A 21,463-nucleotide genomic window follows, 5' to 3' on the forward strand; every position below is an offset into this window, starting at 1 on the left:
GGGGCAGGGTCTGTCTCTAAGTGTAAGCCCACACTACCCGCTGGATCCACGGCTGGTGATTGATCTATCGGGGATCGATTTATCGCATCTGGTCTAGATGTGATAAATCGATCCCCAAACACGCTCCCGTCGACTCTGGAACTCCACCAGGGCCAGAGGCCGCAGCGGAGTCGACGGGGGAGCTGCAGCCATCGATCCTGCGCTGTGAGGACAAGAGGTAAGTCAACCTAAGATACGTCGACTTCAGCTACACTATTCTCTGTAGCTGACGTTGAGTATCTTAGGCCTGGTCCACACTACACAGTTAAATCGATTTAAACAGCGTTAAATCGATTTAACGCTGTACCCGTCCACACTACAAGGCACTTTAAATCGATTTTAAGGGCTCTTAAAATCGATTTCTGTACTCCTCCCCAATGAGAGGAGTAACCCTAAAATCGATATTACTATATCGATTTAGGGTTAGTGTGGACGGAAATCGAAGTTATTGGTCTCATTCTTTTACTGTAGCTACCCAGAGTGCACCGCTCCGGAAATCGATGGTAGCCTAGGACCATGGACGCACACCACCGAATTAATGTGCCCTAGTGTGGACGCATAAAATCGATTTTATAATATCTGTTTTATAAAACCGGTTTTACTAATTTCGATTTTATGCTGTAGTGTAGATGTAGCCTTAGATCGATTTCCCACCCCCCAACTCCCATGTAGACCAGCCCTAAGGCTGGCAGCACAGCGGTACTGCTGCAGCTGTGCGGTCTCCCATGTAGCTGCTCTATCCTGCTGGCACAATTAAACCACCCCAGCAAGTGGCGGTTACTACTCCGGGCCTGTGCAGTGCCCAGCACAACAGGGGCCCTGATCGCAGTTGGTCTGTGCAGCACCTAGCACGACAGTGCCCCAAGCAGCCATTTGTTTTGAGGCAGAAGATAGTTTTCCATCATCACCAAAAAGGGGGTCGGAAGGTAATTCAGTGGACGGGGGAGGCAGGTGACAGCAAGTAGAACTTGAAACTAGACTGGCAGAATTTTCGTGGCAATTTATGCGTTAAAATATACTGGTTATTTTATGCTTCGTTTCTGTTATTTACAAGCATCATTCAGGTCTTCTGTTGCATCAGTGAGAGGTGGGGGCAAGTTACCACAAACTATTTCATTCTCTAATTGGCAAACCGAATTTAGGGGTGAAGGGAGGGGAGGGGGAAGGAAGGCATAAGCACAACAGTATAAGAACATAGTTTTTAGTTGCCAATCTGGGCCAAACTACTCAAGTGTCTAGAGATTTTTTTGGGGGGGCGGGGGGTGGTGGAACTTGAGGCACTAAAGGGGATTCTCAGAAAACAAGGAGCAGCATCCTTCTAGAAATCAGGCCCCTTCTCTTTAAGGGGTCAAGCTGGATACTCCCATACCTTTAAAAGGGAGGGAGGCTGCCCTAAATGAGACGCCAATGACTGCATTTCTCTTGGGGGCACTGACGCTGTGTCTAGAAAGCAAAAGTCTAGGGAAAACACTCAGTGGTGCAGGAACAAAAATATACAACTGTGTGTCTTCCAATCATCCGCCATGCTAGCAGATGAAGTGTGGGCTGCTGCTTTCTGGCAATCCAGACCATCTGATGCAGCTCTTGCACAAGCAGAAGCATCCCTCCACCCCTCCCACCGCACACAAGGAATGGATTTTTCAATTACTGGCCTCCTGTCTCTTCAGATGTTCCCATAAGCAGGGGTCAGGCTGTAGAGAGCGTGTGACTGAGTCCGGAGTCCCCACACTATCGCTGTTAACTATCCCTCTGAGATTACAGCTTTACCATCTTAGCGGCCAGGGTTATTCAAACAGAAACTGTAAGTTAATCAATCAAAGGCAGGCGCACTGAATGGGACATAATTTGAGGCCAATTGTTATGATAATGCAGACCGAGCAGCTGGGCGGATGACGATGGGGCTGTTGAGAGCGGGATTCAGGTGTCAACTGCAGACCCATACAGGGGAATCTGACCATGGCCAAGGCTGTGTTGGACTTTGTCTGTCAGATGCAACACTTTAAAATACAAAACACAACACACCCACCCTGGAAAAGTTAAACGGGGGGGGGGGGGGAAATATTGTTTTAAAACCAAATCTCATTTGCAAACGAGTTTACCGGTTACTGGTCTGGGATCACGTTTTAAACTTGGACTCTGTGTCCAATTGTCCCCTTCCCTCCCATGCAGAATATTATAGACGTGCAACACTCATTAATATTTTTTGAAGCGAATGTCACCCTTTTGAAAATTCTAGCAGCTGGGAGACAGGACACCTGGGTTCTAGTTCCAGGTTTGAAACTGACCAGAGCTCAGAAACTGATCAGTTTCCAAGTCTGAAACTAACACACAACATTCTCCATGCCTTGCTTTCCCCTCTGTAACACAGGGAGGACATTAGCTTTGCAGCCTAAAGCTGAAAAGCACAGCGTTTGGCATGACCTCAAGAAAACCAAGAACATACAATAGCTTTGGGGAGAGGGCGCTCAGCCCTATAGCGGAAAGTTATCTGCCGCATGTCTACAGGGGAGTAGGTACCCATTGTTTTAAACACAAGGGAGGTGAAGAAAAGGGCTGCAGTGTCTTGACAGATTATTCTAGGTCACATGATGGCTGGCGCATGGTGGTTAAACAATTACGTTAACCCCAACCCGTTCATCTTTAAATCTAAAAGGAAGAGCTCGAAGAATTAGCCAGAGATTTGGAGAGAGGAAAAGGGGGAGGGGGAGTTTTCTATTATGTCAGACAATGGGCCACTGACTGAAAAATGGCTTTTAATCTGGACAGAGCATATGCCAGGCCTGCTGAACAGAGCAGGTGAAAAGCGCTTCCTATCCCAGCTCACTCGCTCTCAGGGGTCCGCGGGCAGACAAAGCCCAGGCCCTGCCTCCTGTGTGTGTTTCTGTACGTGTTTGATCTGAAAGTGTTCCGCTCGCTGGACCTTCTGCCTTTGAAAGTGTTCAGCAAAGTTCCATCTGCCTCTGTTTTCTAGGTTCCTTTAGGGAGGGGGCAAATGTAACATAAAGAGTCTGATTTGCTGAGCACACCTCCCCCCTAGTTCAACTCAGTGGGAGCACAACACCTCTGAAAGTCAGCCTTCCTCTCCCCCACCCGCTTTGCTATTTTCCCTTACAAACTGTAGGACGAAGCAGGACCTATACTTGAAACTTTCTCACTAAGATTCTGCATTATTGGGATCAGAATAAGCGATGTAACCCCCCTTCACACACACTCCACTCCACAATCTGGCAGATCTTTGCCATCTGGTAGGACTATGCTCCTAAATGCTGTGAAATGAACAGACAAGGTGGGTGAAGTAGCATCTTTCATTGAAGTGGTTTTCAATCTTTTTTCATTTGAGGACCCCTAAAAAATTTCAAATGGAGGTGCAGACCCCTTTGGAAATCTTAGTCTGGAGGGCGCAGGTTGAAAAGCACTGTTTGATTGGACCAGCTTCTGCTGGTGAAAGAGACAAGCTTTCGAGTTTACAGATTTCTCTCTTTGAAGTTGGTTCAATAAAAGGTATTACCTTCCCCATCTTGTCTCGCCAATATCCTAGGAGCGACACGCTGCAAACATCAAATGAACAATCAGCCTGTATGATTGAGAGGTGTGCTCCGACAGAAACCACCAAAATAAGTCTACCCAATGGCATTCTGTTGATGCAGGGATTCAGAACATTCAAGGCACTGTAGGAAGAAAATCCAGAAACACATGGGCTTTATCAGGGAGATATGCAAAGCTTTGCCTAGTAGGACGCATGGGCAGTAGAGAGCTGGGGCCTAGGTGAATTTGGGGGGTCAGAGCCTGGCGGAGGAGTAGTCTATGGCTCCTTCAGCACACCGATCCACGGAACAGATGAGCGAGCAGCTGTAGAATGATCTTAAGCAAGCGAAGGCATGCTGGACGGGACGAAGGTATGAGAGACCGCGCTGCGACAGGATGCCATTAGAGCCTGACCTTTCCCCACCGCTCCGACCCCCTTGGGCTCTCTCTCTTGAAATCTGCCCCTGCGCTTTGCTCATCAAGTGGAACAGGCAAAGAAGGGGGGCATCTGGAAAGCCTATGGCTCCCAGCCCTTGGGGATAGACATACTACAGTGCCACATTCCCCCCTCCTCTTCAATCAATGTCACAGCAGTTTCCCACTCTGCTCCCCTCACAGCGATGCCCAGGGATGGGTAGGGAAGGGAGAATTGTTAATCCTCCCATCCCAGCACAAGTCCTGCCTGACCTTCTGCCCTCGACAAGAGACTCACACACGCTGTTTATGCACCAGTACATCTGCTCTGGAGAAGCAACTCAAACACTGGCCCTTTCACTCAGCTGATTAGAATTGTAAAGTAACTTTATTTCTTGATTTTTTTTTTTTCCCCTAGGGGGAGCTGAGCATGTTACGCTTATTACTGCTCACTCACTATCCAGCTTAAACACATTAAAGAATTAACATATTTATAATCTGGCTTTCCCTCTACTGAGCTGCTCTCCTCCCAGATTTCTCTGCCACCTAAATCCAAAAAGCGGTAAAGACATTTGTGCTTCCAGCCAGCCAAAGTAAAGGGTTTAAATCCTCAGTCGGGCTGGGATTTTACCAGATGGGTTTCCAACAATATCACAGTGAAATAATTCCATAGTTTGTATAACCAAGCGGGGTGGGAAAACTACCCTGAATGTAGCTTTGGAAGTAGTAGCAAAACACAGACCCAACGTGGGGGGTGGGGGGGGGCGAAGATATTTGTAAACCTGATCGAAGAGGCAACTTGCCCACTGACTGGCCAAGGTCTGAACAGAGCACTGTGATTGTGCTGCCAGAGCGATCAAAACTGCCCCTCCACTCACCAGGAGTCCACTTCAGCAGTACTAAAACTTACGCACGCTTTCAACAATTTGATAGGGTGGAGGGGAGGAGATGGGGAGAGATTACACGGGATTGATTTTGCGGCCCATGTAGTTTCATCGAGTTTAAGGCCAAAAGAGACCAACCAATCATCCAGTCGGACCTCACATAGCACAGGACATTCATTTTCACCCAGATGCCCCTATAGTAAGTCAATGACTTAGCCTGCACCAAAAGAATTTCTGTGCTCAGGAAACTAAACGGAGTCGCAGAGAGAGAACAGGAGAGGCTGAGGTGCCTCAATGCCTGAGGCTTCTGCAGTGGCAGGCAACTGATTAGGCGAGGCGGGCCCAGATGATCCCAGCCGGAGCTGAATCAAAAACCCCAAAGTTCCTCCCAATCTGACCGAGTGGGGGTGGTGGTGGTGTTCCTTCCTGACCCCGAATCTGACAAAGAGTTTGACCTTGAGCAGGAGAATGAGACACACCAGTCAGGCAGCTAAGAGAGGATTCTCTGCATGACCTCAGAGCAGGGCTGACTGGGGGGTGGGGTGGGGGAGGGGGAAGAAGTGAGGCAATTTGCCACAGGCCCCGGAGGGGCCCCCACGAGAGTTTTTCAGGGCCCCTGGAGCGGGGTCCTTCACTTGCTCCGGGGGCACTGGAAAACTCTTGTGAGGCCCAGGCTCTCGGAGCTTCTTCCGCTCTGGGTCTTCGGTGGTAATTCGGCGGCGGGGGGTCCTTCTGCCCCGGGACCCGCCGCCGAAGAGCTGGGTCTTCGGCGGTAATTCGGAGATGGGGGTCCCCCACCCCGGGTCTTCAAAGCACTTTGGTGGCGAGTCCCAGAGTGGAAGGACCCCCCCGCCGCCGAATTACGGCCAAAGCAGGGGCCCCCTGCCACTGAAGACCCCAGGCCCCCTGAATCCTCTAGGCGGCCCTGCCTCAGAACATGGGCCACTGCACCCCAACAATGGCCAATCTCTGATGCTCCAGAGAAAGGCGAAAAATCCCCTGCGCATCCAAGAAAACAAACTGTGCTCTGGCGAACAAATTCCTTCCCGACCCCGCTGCAGGTAAGCGGCTGAAACCCTAAAGCATGAGATTTGATTATAGTCACTAACTTGATGCAGAGCGGCAGGTGCTATCATCATATCACAGGCAATGCAGGCAGTCCTGTTCTCCCCATGCCCATGAAGGAAAGGGATGAACAAGAGGACGCAGATTCCCGGATTCCAAGGCCAGAATTTCTGGCACTGCTACAATCTCCCAGCCCAGCCCTTTTCTATGGTTTCAAAATGGTACTCCCATTCCACAATGGCAGTGGCAGGGAAGATGGGGCGAGATTACAAGTGACTGATTTTGGAGCCCATATGATCATCTGGTTTATGGATCACTCTGAACAGCAGGGAGCACACCTCCCCCTTCAGGTTTGGAAAACTCTTGCCACATTCTTGGGCACAACCGGAAACAAATATTAGAAGCAATACCTTGATTGGTGGATTCTGGGGTGGTTCTATTAAATTAGACGTATATTTGAACTCAGTAACCTACTAAAAGAAAAAGATGAATGCTGAACATGTCTCTGTTGAGGATTTTTGGCCTCATGAAGATGTACCTCTTAAGCTTCCTAAAAAGCACTGGCTGGCATTTTTGAGCGTTTAATTTGCGGAAATTCAAGGGGTCAAACTGTTCATTCTTTGGCGGGTGGGAAATTGTGCCTGGGTTATAGATCACCGCATGCCCCTGAGATAAGCAGAGAGTTGAGTTTTACATGATCTTTGCAAGTGAATTTCAGATGTTAAAAAATGGTGAGAGCTTTACCAACAGACATCGTCATCCTGGCCTTTGAGGCGCCCGGGCCTCCTTGGATGATCCCACAATGCGGATTTGTTTGCAACTGGCCGCTGAGTGAGCCCTGTGCAATAGAGATCTGAGGGCTTGGCTACACTAGAGAGTTGCAGCGCTGGTGAGGGGGTTACAGCGCTGCAACTTAGGATGTTGCCACACTTGCAAAGCACGACCAGCGCTGCAACTCCCTGGTTGCAGCGCTGGCTGTAAACCCGGTCGAGCCTCGGGTGTAGGGATTCCAGCGCTGGTGATCCAGCGCTGGTCAGCAAGTGTGGAAGCCCACCAGCACTTTTATTGACCTCCGGGGTATAAGGAGGTATCCCAGCATACCTTAGCAGCCTCTCTGGTAATCATGCACACTCCACTGCCCTGGGCTCAGCTGACCCCTCCTTTAAATGCCCCGAGAATTTTAAAAATCCCCTTCCTGTTTGCTCAGCCAGGTGTGGAGTGCAATCAATCATTCAATCAATTAGCGACCATGCCTCCACGCCCCAAACGAGCCCCAGCATGGAACAATTCCGAGCTGCAGGACCTCATCAGTGTTTGGGGTGAGGAAGCTGTGCAAGCACAGCTGCGCTCCAGAAGGAGAAATGATGATACCTATGGGCAGATATCGCAGTCCTTGCTGAGAAGGGGCCATGAACGGGACGCATTACAGTGCAGGGTCAAAATAAAAGAGCTGAGGAGTGCTTACTGCAAAGCCCGTGAGGGAAATCGCCGCTCAGGAGCTGCCCCCACAACCTGCCCTTTTTACAAGGAGCTGGATGCCACACTTGGGTGTGACCCCACTGCCAATCCGAGGACCACGATGGAGAGTTCAGAGCAGGGAGAAGTGGGGGAGGGTGTAGAGGAAGCCGACAGCGAGGCTACTGGCGTGGAGGGAGACACCCCGGAGTCCCAGGAGGCATGCAGCCAGGAGCTCTTCTCAAGCCAGGAGGAGGCTAGCCAGTCGCAGCAGCTGGAAGTTGCTGGTGAGGAAGAAACTGAGGAGCGTGCTCGGGGTAAGCAGATATTTATGTTTTGGGAGAGGAGGGTTTGGGTTATGGCTGCCTGCATGCATGCCTAAACGTGGAATAGCCCATTGATTTGCTCTATCACATCTCTGTAATCTGCCTCGGTAATCTCTTGAAAAGTTGCAGCCAGAGCGTGCGCAATGTGCTTTCTCAAGTTTATCGGGAGAGCCACCGTGGTCCTTGTCCCGGTCAGGCTAACTCGTCCGATCCACTGTGCAGCGAGGGATGGGGGGACCATGGCTGCACACAGGCAAGCTGCATAGGGGCCAGGTCGGAAACCACATTGCTGTAGAAGACCCTCCCTCTCTTCCCAGGTAACACGCAGCAGTGATATATCTGGCAGTAGGAAACCCTGTTGAGAATTTAGGGATACTTGAGTGCAGGGCGCCAGGTTCGCGTTCCCCCCCCAGCCCCGCGGTGCGTTCCAGTCTCCCCTCCCCCCCCAGCACGTAGCCAGCCCCGCGGTGCGCTCCGGTCTTCCCCCCTCCCTCCCAGCAGGCATCCAGCCCCGCGGTGCCCGCCGGTCTTCCCCCACCCTTCCCAGCAGGCAGCCAGCCCCGCGGTGCCCGCCGGTTTTTCCCCACCCTTCCCAGCAGGCAGCCAGCACAGCTGTGCGTTTTCCCCCCCTCACCAGCAGGCCGGCAGTTATGCGGACCGCCCCCCCCCCGCCAGCAGCTCGCCACCTTCCTGTTCACTACTGTCCCCTGTGCAGGACAACAGCTACCTCCTGTACCCAGTGCAGATAAACCCCAGTGACCCATCGGTCAATTCCCCCTCCCAGGTGCACTCGGGGCAGAAACATTCACCCCATTGCTCGCCATGCCTTAGCTTCCCTGGCCTCTCTGTGTTATGTGAGGTATGTGGGAAGGATGCTACAAAAAGTCTAAAAACTCCTTCACTGTGTGATAATAAACAATGTAGCCTCTGTGTATTACATGTTTCTATCTATGTTTTTTTCAGTGACCTTGACTAATGCAGCCGGATCACTGGCCTCACATCGGTTGCAGAACTTGAGAAAAAATCCTCGAAAATCAAAAGAAGAATTGATCAAAGCAGTTATGATTCACTACAACAGAGAAAGTAGGAAGACGCAGGAATGGAGAGAGAAAATGTATGAGTGGAGGCAAACAGAAAGCAGGAGAAAGGAATTGGCTATCAAAAAAACCTCAAAGCAGATGATAAGGCTCCTGGCTCGCCAAACTGAGTCTTTCGAGTCTCTCGTAGCCATGCAGGCAGATCTGTACCGTGGTAACCCACACCCCTCCCAAAGCTCTTTCTTGTTCCCCAGTATTTGCACAAAACACCTTTCTCCAGCAGCCAGTTTCTTATTACCCCCAGCTGCCCCCAACACCTGTACGATCACCTACCAGCCCTGATAACTATAATTCTTACCCTGTGCACTCCACCCCCATTACCCTGCAGCATAGTAATCCTGAAGTGCAGCAGACATTGAACAGTAATCCAAATAGGACATATTCAAACCTCTGAATGTACAGTCCACCACCCTAACCCCCCTGGCCTTTTATGTATTGTACTTTGAATAAAGGATTTTATGGCTTTTACAATACATTTTATTATTGCAGGAAGTGGTAAATATTGTACCCCAAGGTAGAACAAAGCACAGCAAAGGCACCAAACATTACTGTTGGCTCTCAGCATCAAATTGCTCCCTTAAAGCATCCCTAATCCTTGAAGCCCTTTCCTGGGCCTCCCTAGTAGCCCTGCTCTCTGGCTGTGCAAATTCATCCTCTAGGCGTCGAACCTCGGAGGTCCATTCTTCACTGAATCTTTCACCCTTCCCTTCACAAATATTATGGAGGGTACAGCACGTGGATATAACAGCGGATATGCTGCTTTCCCCCAAATCTAGCTTCCCATAAAGACACCTCCAGCGGGCTTTCAAATGGCCAAAAGCACACTCCACCGTCATTCTGCACCGGCTCAGCCTGTAGTTGAACCGGTCCTTGCTCCTGTCAAGCTTCCCTGTATACGGTTTCATGAGCCATGGCATTAAGGGGTAAGCAGGGTCTCCAAGGATCACAGTGGGCATTTCGACGTCCCCTACTGTGATCTTGCGGTCTGGGAAAAAAGTCCCGGCCCTCAGCCTCCTGAAGAGGGAACTGTTCCGAAAGATGCGTGCATCGTGCACCTTTCCAGGCCACCCTGAGTAAATGTCAGTGAAACGCCCACGGTGATCCACAAGTGCCTGCAGAACCACGGAGAAATACCCCTTGCGATTAACGTACTCTGATGCCAGGTACGGTGGGGACAGAATAGGAATATGCGTCCCATCTATTGCCCCTCCACAGTTAGGGAAACCAATTTGTGCAAAGCCATCCACAATGTCCTGCACATTCCCCAGAGTCACAGTTCTTCTTAGCAGGGTGCGATTAATGGCTGTGCAAACTTGCATCAGCACCATTCCAACGGTGGACTTTCCCACTCCAAACTGGTTCGCCACCGATCGGTAGCTGTCTGGAGTTGCCAGCTTCCAGATTGCAATAGCCACCCGCTTCTCCACTGGCAGGGCAGCTCTCAATCTCGTGTCCCTGCGCCGCAGGGTAGGGGCGAGCTCAGCACACAGTGCCATGAAAGTGGCTTTTCTCATCCGAAAGTTCTGCAGCCACTGCTCGTCATCCCATGCTTGCAGGACGATGTGATCCCACCACTCAGTGCTGGTTTCCCGAGCCCAAAGGCGCCGTTCCACGGTGCTGAGCACGTCTGTTACTGCCACAAGCAATTGAGTGTCTTGAGCGTCAGGCGTTTCAATATCATCGTCTGACTCCTCACTGTCACTTTGCAGCTGAAGGAATAGCTCCACTGCCATGCGTGATGTGCTGGCAACATTCATCAGCAAGGTCCTCAGCAGCTCAGGCTCCATTTGTAACAGAAATCTCAGAAATCGTGCTGCAGACTCACAATGCCGCCAAACTGCTCGGAATGTGTAGCAAAGCACCACGGGGCGTTGGAACAGGAAGCGGAAAGACCCACACACTTCCTTCCCCTTCCCACAAGCCACAGCGCCAAAATGGGACGAAGTGCTCTGTGGGATAGCTGCCCACAATGCACCACTCCCAACAGCGCTGCAAGTGCTGTCAGTGTGGCCACACTGCAGCGCTGGCCCCTGTCAGTGTGGCCACACTGCAGCGCTGGCCCCTGTCAGTGTGGCCACACTGCAGCGCTGGCCCCTGTCAGTGTGGCCACACTGCAGCGCTGGCCCCTGTCAGTGTGGCCACACTGCAGCGCTGGCCCCTGTCAGTGTGGCCACACTGCAGCGCTGGCCCCTGTCAGTGTGGCCACACTGCAGCGCTGGCCCCTGTCAGTGTGGCCACACTGCAGCGCTGGCCCCTGTTCATCTTGTTTTAATTATAGATTAACCTTGGGCTGATTAATATGGAAACGGACATGATTTCAGCTACAAATGGAACAGCAATTAAACACTGGGCCAGGTCCTGCAACCTAGATAGTCCACTTGGTCAAGGCCGCAGCCTTTCCTGTCCCAGAACCCCGATGCTATGCTGGTGATTGCAGCAATGCCAGGCAATTCCGGAAGGTGGGAACAAACCCCCTTATCTTCCAGGGTGGAAAAACAAGTGTAGATATCCAGGGGGGAAACTAAAAAACCACACAGGAATCCAAGTCAAACAGAGGCCTAGTGAATTAAGAGTATGTCTTCACTACCCGCCAGATTGGCGGGCAGCGATCAATCCAGCAGGGATCGATTTACGGTGTCTAGTCTAGATGCGATAAATCGACCCCTGAGTGCTCTCCCATTGACTCCTGTACTCCACCACCTCGAGAGGTGCAGGAGTCGTCGACGGGGGAGCAGCAGCAGTCAACTCACAGCGGTGAAGACACCATGGTAAGTTGATCAAAGTACATCGACTTCAGCTACGTTATTCATGTAGCTGAAGTTCCGTAACTTAGACTGATCCCCCCCTGTGTAGACCAGGGCTAAGAGCCTACGCGTACTGCTGCTTGTGCAGCCCGGTCTACACTACAGATCTTATGCCAGCATAGCCCCCCAAGAATAGACACGGTATACGCCAACGGAAGGAGTTTTGGCAGTGTAGAAACACCATCTCCCCAAATGATATTAGCCAAGCCAACAGAAACACTTCTGCTGGCATAGCTGCATTTACCCTGGGGGCTTTGGTGGCATAGCTTTGTCACTAGCAGGTGTGATATTTTCTACACTCCTAGCTGCCACAGCTATGCTAGTGTAAGTTTTAAGTATAGCCTAGGCCTTCGAGAGAAGATATTGTCCAGTTTTCCTAGAATCTCCCTAAGCAAAGGACACTAGGAGTTGTGTGAAGGGAGAGGAAGGTCTATGCATGTCCCTCACTAGGGCCATTTGTGTTAAGTGACCAGTGATTTTGGAGTACCCAAACCGAGACATCATAAAAAGGCCTGATTTTCAGAGAACAGGTGCTCAGCCCTTGCTGAAAGACAGGCCCTTTAAAGGTTCCTCAGATCGGGTGCCACAGAAATGAGTTACTCAAAATCGCTGGCTGCTTCTGAAAACCTTGATCTACAGTGCAACAGGAAAGGAGCTTTCCACTTGATTCTCGTTTCCCAAACACCTTTGCTTCTGCCTATCGCTCTATGTTCCCGGGAGGATGATGAATGGGAGGGTTTAATTGGAAAGGGGAGAGCTGAAGACATTGACTCTACATCTATGTGAAGAGAGGAAATGGTTTTACTGAACAGTCACTGAGATGAGAAAAGTCAAATTCAAAACACTCTGTCTCTCTTAGGGATCCAATGCCAGGAGTCTTCTTTGATAGGAGTTTGCTCATGTTCTGTCCTAAGCCTTAAGTAAAAGTGTAGCCGCGCCTTGGCTTGGAGAGACTGTTCCACAGCTGGAGATCCCACTCTCAGGAAGCTTTCCCGAACATTCAGCCTCAGGGTGGGATTTTCAAACAAGTCAACGGGACACATGTTCTTAAGTTATTTAGGTATTTTGAAAGTGCCACCCTAAACCGTCCTCTCTCAGTTTCACCCAGTCCTCTTACTCATTTGCTGCAGTACTATCTGGCCACCATCACCACAGTATCAGAGCATCACACGCTAATGAATTTCTCCTCGCATCCCCTCTGCGAAGCAGGGAAATGCTACTATCTCCATTCTATAGTATCGAGGCAGACAGGTTTGGCGACTGTCACACAGGGCAGAGTAGGGAATTGCACCTTGGTTTCCCGTGGTCAAGGCTAGCACCCTAACCACCGGCTCTATCCTCTCACAAAATCACACTCAGTCCTTCTTCTTTAGCTCTGACGTCTTTCAAATCTGCACAGGCTCCTGCATTTTAGCCAAGCCAAGATTCAGCTCTCAGGCTTTCCCTGGTGCTCAGCTGCTGTGGCCTCCTTATTAAGTTTTGTTGCTCTTCTCTAAAAATCTCGTCCTGTGATGACCAAAAGAACATGGAAGCCGTCGTTTGCAGCAAAAGTTGGAAGAAGGAAACGCAGCTGATGGTTTCTTCCAGGAGTCAAAGGGGTTCCAGCCCCATTTCTGACCAGTGAGGACTCGCTGGAAACTCTGCTGCAGCAATATGTGGGTGGCAAGGTTCAGAGCTGCTGTTTCACCCAAATGAGGGTTTGGAGGCTCGGAAGAGGACTCCGTGTTTGTAAAACTCAATTGAGCATGTTAACAGCGCTGACAATAGACTGCCAAACCCTCTGGGGAGTGCACACACTCATTTGTGGTCATAAACCTTGTTGGACGAGACCCTTCCATTGGAAAAAACATCCCTACATCCTTCACAAGGAAATGTTTTCCATAAGAAATCCACGTGCAGATGACAAAAGTAGCCCACAGGAAATAGTTTCGCCTCCCAGTTGACCAAAGCCCTCACCACGGACTGTTCTCGCCCTTTGCTCTCCATCACCTCGCTTTGAAGACTCCAGTGGGAGTTCTTTGTTTCCATCCCCCCTGCCGGAAGTGTGGGCTAGTGGCTAGAGCAGGGGGTTAGGAAAACTACTGCTACAGTGAATCAGTTTCAGGCTTGGGCCAGTCACACAACCTCTCTGTGCTTTGGTTTATCCATCCATAACAATGGGAACAACTACATGTCTTCCAGGGGATTAAAGGGGAATCATCATCTGCCCTCCAGGACACAGACCACAACAGAAGATGGCACCATGTTTTCAGGAAGGAAGGAGGGAGAGAAACTGGGAAACTGCAGCTCAGCACTCTCAGGTTTGATCCGGTACTTTAACCCAACCTCCCAGCGGATTCACTGCGTCCAAAGCCATTTCACAGCCAGTTCCACTCCCCAGACAGGTTACTGTAGAGTCCCTTACTTTCATCATTCATGAACAACAGCACTAAAAAGTATCGAGCCCAAATGTGCTTCTCTGTCTAGAAGAGTTTAAATGAGGCGTCTACTGGCAAATCCAAGACCACCCTCCGGGCACAAACATCCATCTCTTAGCACAGCGATAGGCACCGAGTAAAACTCAGCTTGTGTGGCGCAGAATTCAGAAGCCCAAACACAAACATGTTTCTCCAAAGTGAGTCGCTTTCCTGCTTGGGGAGAGTGGGAGGCTTTGGGAAGGCAGCTAGAGCAGTCAAGTCTGAGAAGTATCCTTGAGGGCAGCTACTTTGTCCTGCCACAGGGGGATACCGCTGGAGGAGTAAGGAAAAGAAAGGGCAAATGTCTCTCCCTGCACTTGCTAGCACTCTTGGCTTTTAAAACTGGCCATATTTCCAGCCTGGAGCAGAAGGGCCTTTCTGTTCCATCTCACACTAACTTCCCAATGACCAGTGAGTTGCCCTGTTTATCAAGGGAGCCATCGACACTACTGAACTCACATTTGCAGGAGCGACATGTATTCTCCCCCGCCCTCCACCCACACACCCCTCCACCAGCTCCTCTTCCATGTCTGTCTGCCAAGGGCTCACGGGGAGGAAGTAGCCCAAAGCACTAAGCCAACTCAGAAGCAGGTTTGGGGCTTTACTCACCATTATCAAATTCGTCTGGGATCTGTAGGGAAAGAAAAGAGATGTGGCTGGTTATTCTTCTTTTCCTGACTCCTCCACATTACACAGCATGGCTAGAGACACCCTCACAGTCATTTGCCTAATTAAGAGAAAGATTAATCTCTAAACATATGAATATTCAGATACATCTGTTCGCTGGGGTGCAGCTGCCAGCCCTCTCCCCCTTACCCAAACGCTAGCATTGATAGCATGTTCAACTCTGAGGTCTTGTACCCACAGCAGGCACTGCACTCTGGCAACACCAACTGGGCCTGCTCCCCCGGGGAGGGGAGAGGGGATGAAAACTCCTGACATCAGTTAATTACATCAGCTTTTTGTCTAAGACAAGGGGACCAAGCTGAGATGTCTGACAAACAGGAGGGCCTTAACTGTTGACACGTTTCATATATAAGCAGCATGTTTATTGCAACAAGATGATTCACTGCAAGATATCACAATGGCTATAAGGAATATTTCAGATCCCATGACCCTTTGCTAAGAACAGCTGAAACTGTAACAGGCAAGGACAGAAAACTGAATATCTGATGACAAGAGAAAAAAAATTCAGGAACAAATCCCATTCTTATTGACAGCCTGACCAACTCCACCGAAACCGATGTGCCTAGACTGCGTCAACCCGATGCGCCCGCCGCTCGGGGAACTTTGACTTTGAACTCCCCTGAGGCAGAGGAAGAGCCATCTTCATGTGAGCGATGCAGGACACTTGGGTTCAAATGCTGGCTCTGCCACAGACTCTGGGAATGTCACAACCTCTCTGCATCTCAATTCCAACATCTGTTAAATCAGGAATATAATCCACTCCCGCCCTTCGTCTATTTCGACTGGAAGCTCTTTGGGCACAAGTGACTGTAACCGTGTCTATACCATGCCCAGCACAACAGGGTCCTGATCTCAATTGCAGCCTGTAGGCACTACCATAATACAAGCAATGAACGTTCCTTTGCTAAAGGAAAACCCCACGGTAACGTCAAAGCTGTTTGAATCACCACATTTCTTTTACAAAGAAGGGCATATCCTTGGGGCGGGGTGAAATTAGCTAAAATACAGTTACATACAAAATCCTTATCTGGTGATGTTCCCAAGACACAGGAAAAGCAGCTCATTAGAATTCATTAGGAAGATGAAGACATTCAAAGTTGCTCTAAGCAGCTCTGTAGTAGTAATACAAACAAAGCTAGAGAAGGAATTCCAGGGGAACGGGTGGGTGTGTTTTTCCTGAGGTGCCTTCATTTACTACCCAGCAGGAAGGCCAGTGTGACAACTGATCAACGTTGATGAGGATGGAGAGAGTTGAACGGTTTATCACACTTCTACTTGATGAATGTGTGTTTGAACTAGTCACTGTAACTGTTCTGTTTTCACGTTCTACAGTTTGGTCCAAATTCTGGGTTCGTCAGGCTAGGTTTGAGGAGATGCAAACGAGTTCAAACATCACCACCTCTGAACCCTGGCTCACTGTAGAGCAGGGGTGGGCAAGCTTTTTGGTCCAAGGGCCATATCTGGGCATGGAAATTGTATGGTGGGCCATGAATGCTCACAAAATTGGGATTGGGGTGCAGGAGTGGGCGAGGGCTCTGGCTGGGGCCAGAAATGAGGGGTTCAGGGAGCGGGAGAGGGCTCTGGGCTGAGGCACGGGGTTGGGGCACAGGAGGGGAGGGCTCTGGCTGGGTGTGCAGGCTCTGGGATGGAGTTCAGGATGAGGGCTTTGGGGTGCAGGAGGGTGCTCCGGGCTTGGATCGAGGGGTTCGGAGGGCAGGAGGGGGATCAGGGCTGGAGCAGGGGCTTGGGATGTGGGAGGAGCTCAGGGGTGTAGGCTTACCTCAAGTAGCTCCCGGAAGCAGCAGCATATTCCCCCCACCCTCTCTCCCCAGCTCCTAGGCGAAGGCGCAGCCAGGCAGGTCTGCACCCTGCCCCATCCGCAGGTGCCACCCCTGCAGCTCCCAGTGGCCGCAGTTCCCGGCCAATGAGCCCCAGTCTGCCCCTACGCGTAGGAGCTGGAAGGCAGATATGCTGCTGCTTCTGCAAGCTACACAAAACCGCAGCACGTGCACGCAGCCCCTGACCCCACTCCCCAACTGGAGCACAGGAGCAGGGCAAGTCCCAGACCCCGCTCCCCAGTGGGAGCTTGGGGAGCAGATTAAATTGGCTGGCGGGCTGGATGTGGCCCATGGGCCGTAGTTTGCCCACTGCTGCTCTAGAGGATACACAGGTTGTGAACCAAATAAACTATTTAGATTGTACAATCTTGCTGTTGTATCTGTACAGCGCCTGGCACAAGGCAGTCCTGCTCATTGACAGGAGGAGAAGGCGCCTCTAGACACTACTGCAATACAAAGAATGATGACAATGCACTTGGATGAAGAAGAGGTGCTTGGTATTACAAGAAAAAGGCAGTCACTACTCAGGCCCTTGCCTGGAGACAATCCTTAGATTAAGTTCTAAGGACCCTAGGAATGTCTTTAACTGTCTGTTTTCCACTGAGGCTAATGTGACATCCATCAGGCTAGTTGCTTATGCCTGCAATGAGCAACTGGACCCCCGCCCCCCACCATAGGTAAGCTTACCCCCATTGGGAAGTAGTTCTCGTACCTTCCGGGAGTTGGAGGTGAAATATCCCCTCTGCCTATCAGATTGTTTGGCCCTGTAGTTGTGTTTACAGGATGCAATCGGGCAGAGATTTGCTGGCCAAATGACCCAGCCAGTGTCCAGGTCTAATTACCCAAGTTGTGTGCTAGTGTCCAGACTAAGAAGGGGAAGAGACGTGGAAGTGCCTCCAAAGCTGCTCCAGTCTTAAGGTTGAAGGGAATCATCCCTTAATACTTCATCTGTTGCCTGAAACGGATGATGAGCTCTTAGGTGTGGGGACTGGGTCACGTTCTGTATTTTGTAAACGCGGATTATATTTTACAGCACTGTGCAAAGAGCTCTGCACTTGAGAAAGTCACAAGACGCTCTCATCATTCTCAAGCTGTTTCCCTGCCGCCTTCCGTGGGCCAGAAGCCTTCCGCCTTCCGTGGGCTGCTCCGCTTCTAACCCTGGTCACGTCACACCAATGGGTTTCTTTTGTAGCTGACAGGTATATTTACTCTTCTGAGCAGCAGCAAGTAGTCACTGGCCAGTCAATTGCCAGAACCGAACGCAGACGGCCTAGACAGACTTTGTTGGCAGAAGGAAGCTGTAGCAAGCTCTCCCCCTCAACAGCACATGCACAGAGGCCGTTTTCCAAAAGGAGCTGCTGCTGCTCCAAAATAAAGTCTGCTATCTCCTGTTCTGTGGCTGGGCTCTGTGTTTTCAGTTGGATCTCTCGCCATAATCTCCCAGAGCTTCACACACTAATGAATGGAAGGTCCGTTCCCTTTCATGCCCTTACTCCTGAGAGAGTAACTAGGCATCTACACGTCTACCCGGTGCTCGTTCTGAATCGGTGCCATCTCTCCAACTGCACACACCTACCCAGCCGACTATTGCTAGGACCAGTGTTAGGTGTTGCAGGTCACCCAGCTGCCAGAATGAAAGGGGTGGTGGCTACCGGGTTGTGAATTTCATCTCCCCACCCGCACTGTCCTCTGGTCCAGCTACAAGGATATGGTGTCAAGCTTCCTCCCGCTGCCAGAGAGGAAGTTCAGCTGGCGCCCTGGCCCAGATATGCTGGCAGATGGTGCCTGTAACAGGGAGATGTGGGAAACCTGTACAGCAAGCAAAGGGTACAGTTCCCCACTGGGCACGTAATCCCGTGGCAGGATGCTAAATGCGGGACAGTGAAAGATTTCTCTCTTTTTACTCTACTCCTACTAATGTATCTCTAGGCTAGTCTGGAATCAATCAGCCGGGTGGTCCCTCTATGCATTTCCGCTTATAAATGGCATCTCAGTCTAGGATAAGAGCAACCCCAGGCCATGCAGCACCGTAAGCCCTCCAGATACCTACACCGCTCTTTAAACAGAGCATGTGTGTGCATAAAGTGAGTCTGCTGCTCCTGAAAGAGGAGGAGTCTGAGGTCCAGTGGCCAGGCTTTTAGGAGGAGGCTGTGTGACCGTATCTCAGTTCAGAAAAAAACATACCTCAGTCAAGAGCAGCTGGAAAACGACTACATTTCAAGAATTAGGTAGCATACAGAAAGGCCTAACTGAGCCTGTTTAGTCCCCATTTGAAACTGTCCAAGATGGCAAGAGAATGGAAAGGGTACCTCCTACCTCAGCCGCTAGCAGGGTCATTCCCACAGAAAGCTCAGCAAACCATATTAAGGGCCGACCAGCTGGTGCGGACCTGGTGTTAACTCCACAGCGCCACCTAACTGGGAAACGAGCCTGAGAAAGCAGCAAGCTCAGAAAGTAAGCCAACAAGTGAGAACTGGGTGGCAGAAGAAAGCAAACCTGACATTCTTCTTTATCTGGGAGCTCTTCCTTCCAGACTGCACGTCCATCAGCAGCGCTGGGAGCCCCGTTACAGATCCCTAGAACTTGCTAACCAATCCACTCCGTGTCATGGAGGATATTGATCAAGTGCTCTCTCTGTACACAATAATGCCATCATTTTATAAACACGTGGCTCACAAAACAACCATTTCTGAGGTCTCTTGCTGTGGACAGTGCAGAGCTGACAACACTGAAAGAAAGTGGTCAGGGAAGAAGGGAAGGAAGCAAGAACAAAACAAAAACAGGTTATTGTTCAACTCTGCATCAGGAAGCCAAATGCTCAGCTACGTCAGGAGTCAGAGCCTGTTTTTAAAAATTCAGGCTATTATAAAGGGCTGGAGAACAAGTCAGCAAAGCCCACATGATGCCCCTGAGTCAGACCCCCTAACAGACAAGGACGAATGTTTGTAGGGGGCGTCCCCTGGATTTCCAACATCCCACTGCTGGGAAAACCAGGGAGATAAGATAATTTTGACCGGCTGTCTTTGGCTGGCCTCCCACCAGTCAGGAAAGAGCAAATCCAATCAGATGTTTTTATTTAGATTCACATCGAAGAGGTCAAACAGTAACCGGATTTATACAACTGCTTAAGTGAAGACAACATCCCCTCAGGATGCAATTCCCTTGGTGTGAATGTGAGCACTACATTGTTTCTTTTCAGTGGAATGGCCAAAGTTCCTCCCATCCTAATCCCTCTCCCCTATTTAATGCACATCCAGATCAGGAGGATGAAAAGAACGGACAACTGACCCTCAAGGGCCATGAAAGGGAGTGGCCCCCACAACAGCTGTCAGGAGGAAAAAAACGATGTTAATTTCCCAGAGAGCTTTGCAGCACCATCACCTGAGCCATGAACATAATGAGGTTTAAATTACTGTACCAATTACTAAAGTGAGGTGGCAGCAACAGGAAGTCACCTGGCTCCCATGAAGTGGGTATTCACCCACGAAAGCTCATGCTCCAAAACGTCTGTTAGTCTATAAGATGCCACAGGACTCTTTGCTGCATCTTGAGTATTAGTAGATAAAGCCCAAGCTTGGCCGGATAACGGTCTACTGGGGCAAGGACGTGGTTTAAACCTGAATAAAAGGAAAATCTAACAGACTAGAGCTCAAACTGCGTGCTACCAGCATGTATCTGAGTTCAGAAACACCCCCTACTTCCCCCACATACACATCAAGGAAATTCCACCCAAGTTAATACACACCCTCAGGGCCCTCAAGGGATGAGTGAAGCAGGCAGCCAGGTGAGTTCTCTACTAGTGGTCAAACACAAAAGCCTCCTGCCTTGCAGTACTGAAATTCTGGCTTTCCACCTCTCGGTGCCACTCTGCCAAGATGAAGATTTGCCAGAATCACTCTCATCAATTGACCAGATACAGAATTCAGAAACCTAGGGAATACGCCGGGGTGGGGAGGCCTTGACATCTGGAAACCTGGAGTTACAATGAGGCAGGTGCTTCCCTCCAGCACATTTTCTGCTGTGACTTCATTTGCAAGGTGGAAACTTGTTCATGAGAAACACGACTAGGATCCACCAACTCATTTCACAAGGATGACGACCAATGAAAGGTCAAATGGAGTGGGCAGGACGTGAGCCAACAACCCCTAAGTGAAAGGCACAGCATCTAGCCATTACCGTTACTGAAGGCCTCCTTCTATCAGATCCTTGATAAGTTTACAGGTGTATCCGGCCAAGATTTCAATAATGAACAGGCTGCCCATTCAAACCACATAAAACATGTCCCCAGCCTTATATAAAATAAGGGTCTGAATTTGCTGTGCTGTGAGCTCATGTTATTCCTTCTCACCTATTGTCCGGAGGACAGCTTTGCATCTTTGCTGCAGCAGAACTATATGTAGCGATGACTGAAGGCTGTAGTGTAAGTTCAATAAAAGGAAAAGAAACTGGAAACACATGGTGGAAGGAAAAGTGCTAAGGAATTTATTCTGCACTATCAGGAAATACTTTTAGAATGCACCAGTCAACCAGGAATCCTGCAGATCCCTTATTTAGCAACCTATGGGAATCCCTTCAGTCATACATAGATTATCTTCTTTTAAAATTATTTTTACTATTAAATTTTTCAAAATATTAACTCCTAAACTTAAGTCTGGAACTGCATTTGCTTCAAGATACGTTTTTATCCCACATTCATCACCGCAGCATCTGAGCGCCTTCCAGTCGCACATTAAACAACTTGACTAGAGCTGGGTAGATGATGGATTTTTTTGGTTTGCTGGCAATCAAAAAAAAAAAAACTGAAAGACAACATTTTTGGTGAATCAAACAGTAAAAAAAAAAAAAAATAGTTTTGGATTGAATGAAACTTTAG

At 49.9% G+C, this 21,463-nt stretch overlaps 2 protein-coding genes across 2 annotated transcripts in view; one reads left to right on the forward strand and one right to left on the reverse strand.

Moving 5' to 3' along the window:
• TIMM50 (translocase of inner mitochondrial membrane 50) overlaps positions 1 to 21,463 on the reverse strand; it is a 53,468-nt gene that overhangs the window by 14,590 nt on the left and 17,415 nt on the right. Inside the window, exon 4 of the mRNA XM_050928586.1 lies at positions 14,675 to 14,696. Coding sequence (XP_050784543.1) covers positions 14,675 to 14,696 — 22 coding nt within the window. The remainder of the gene's footprint in view (positions 1 to 14,674; positions 14,697 to 21,463) is intronic.
• On the forward strand, positions 7,310 to 9,278 carry LOC127037148 (uncharacterized). The gene is made up of 2 exons (XM_050928665.1): positions 7,310 to 7,699; positions 8,672 to 9,278. The coding sequence occupies exons 1-2, from the start codon at positions 7,507 to 7,509 to the stop codon at positions 9,085 to 9,087; spliced, it is 609 nt and encodes a 202-aa protein (XP_050784622.1). The 5' UTR covers positions 7,310 to 7,506; the 3' UTR covers positions 9,088 to 9,278.

This window comes from Gopherus flavomarginatus, chromosome 18 (genome assembly GCF_025201925.1).
Source record: "Gopherus flavomarginatus isolate rGopFla2 chromosome 18, rGopFla2.mat.asm, whole genome shotgun sequence".
NCBI lineage: Eukaryota > Metazoa > Chordata > Testudines > Testudinidae > Gopherus > Gopherus flavomarginatus.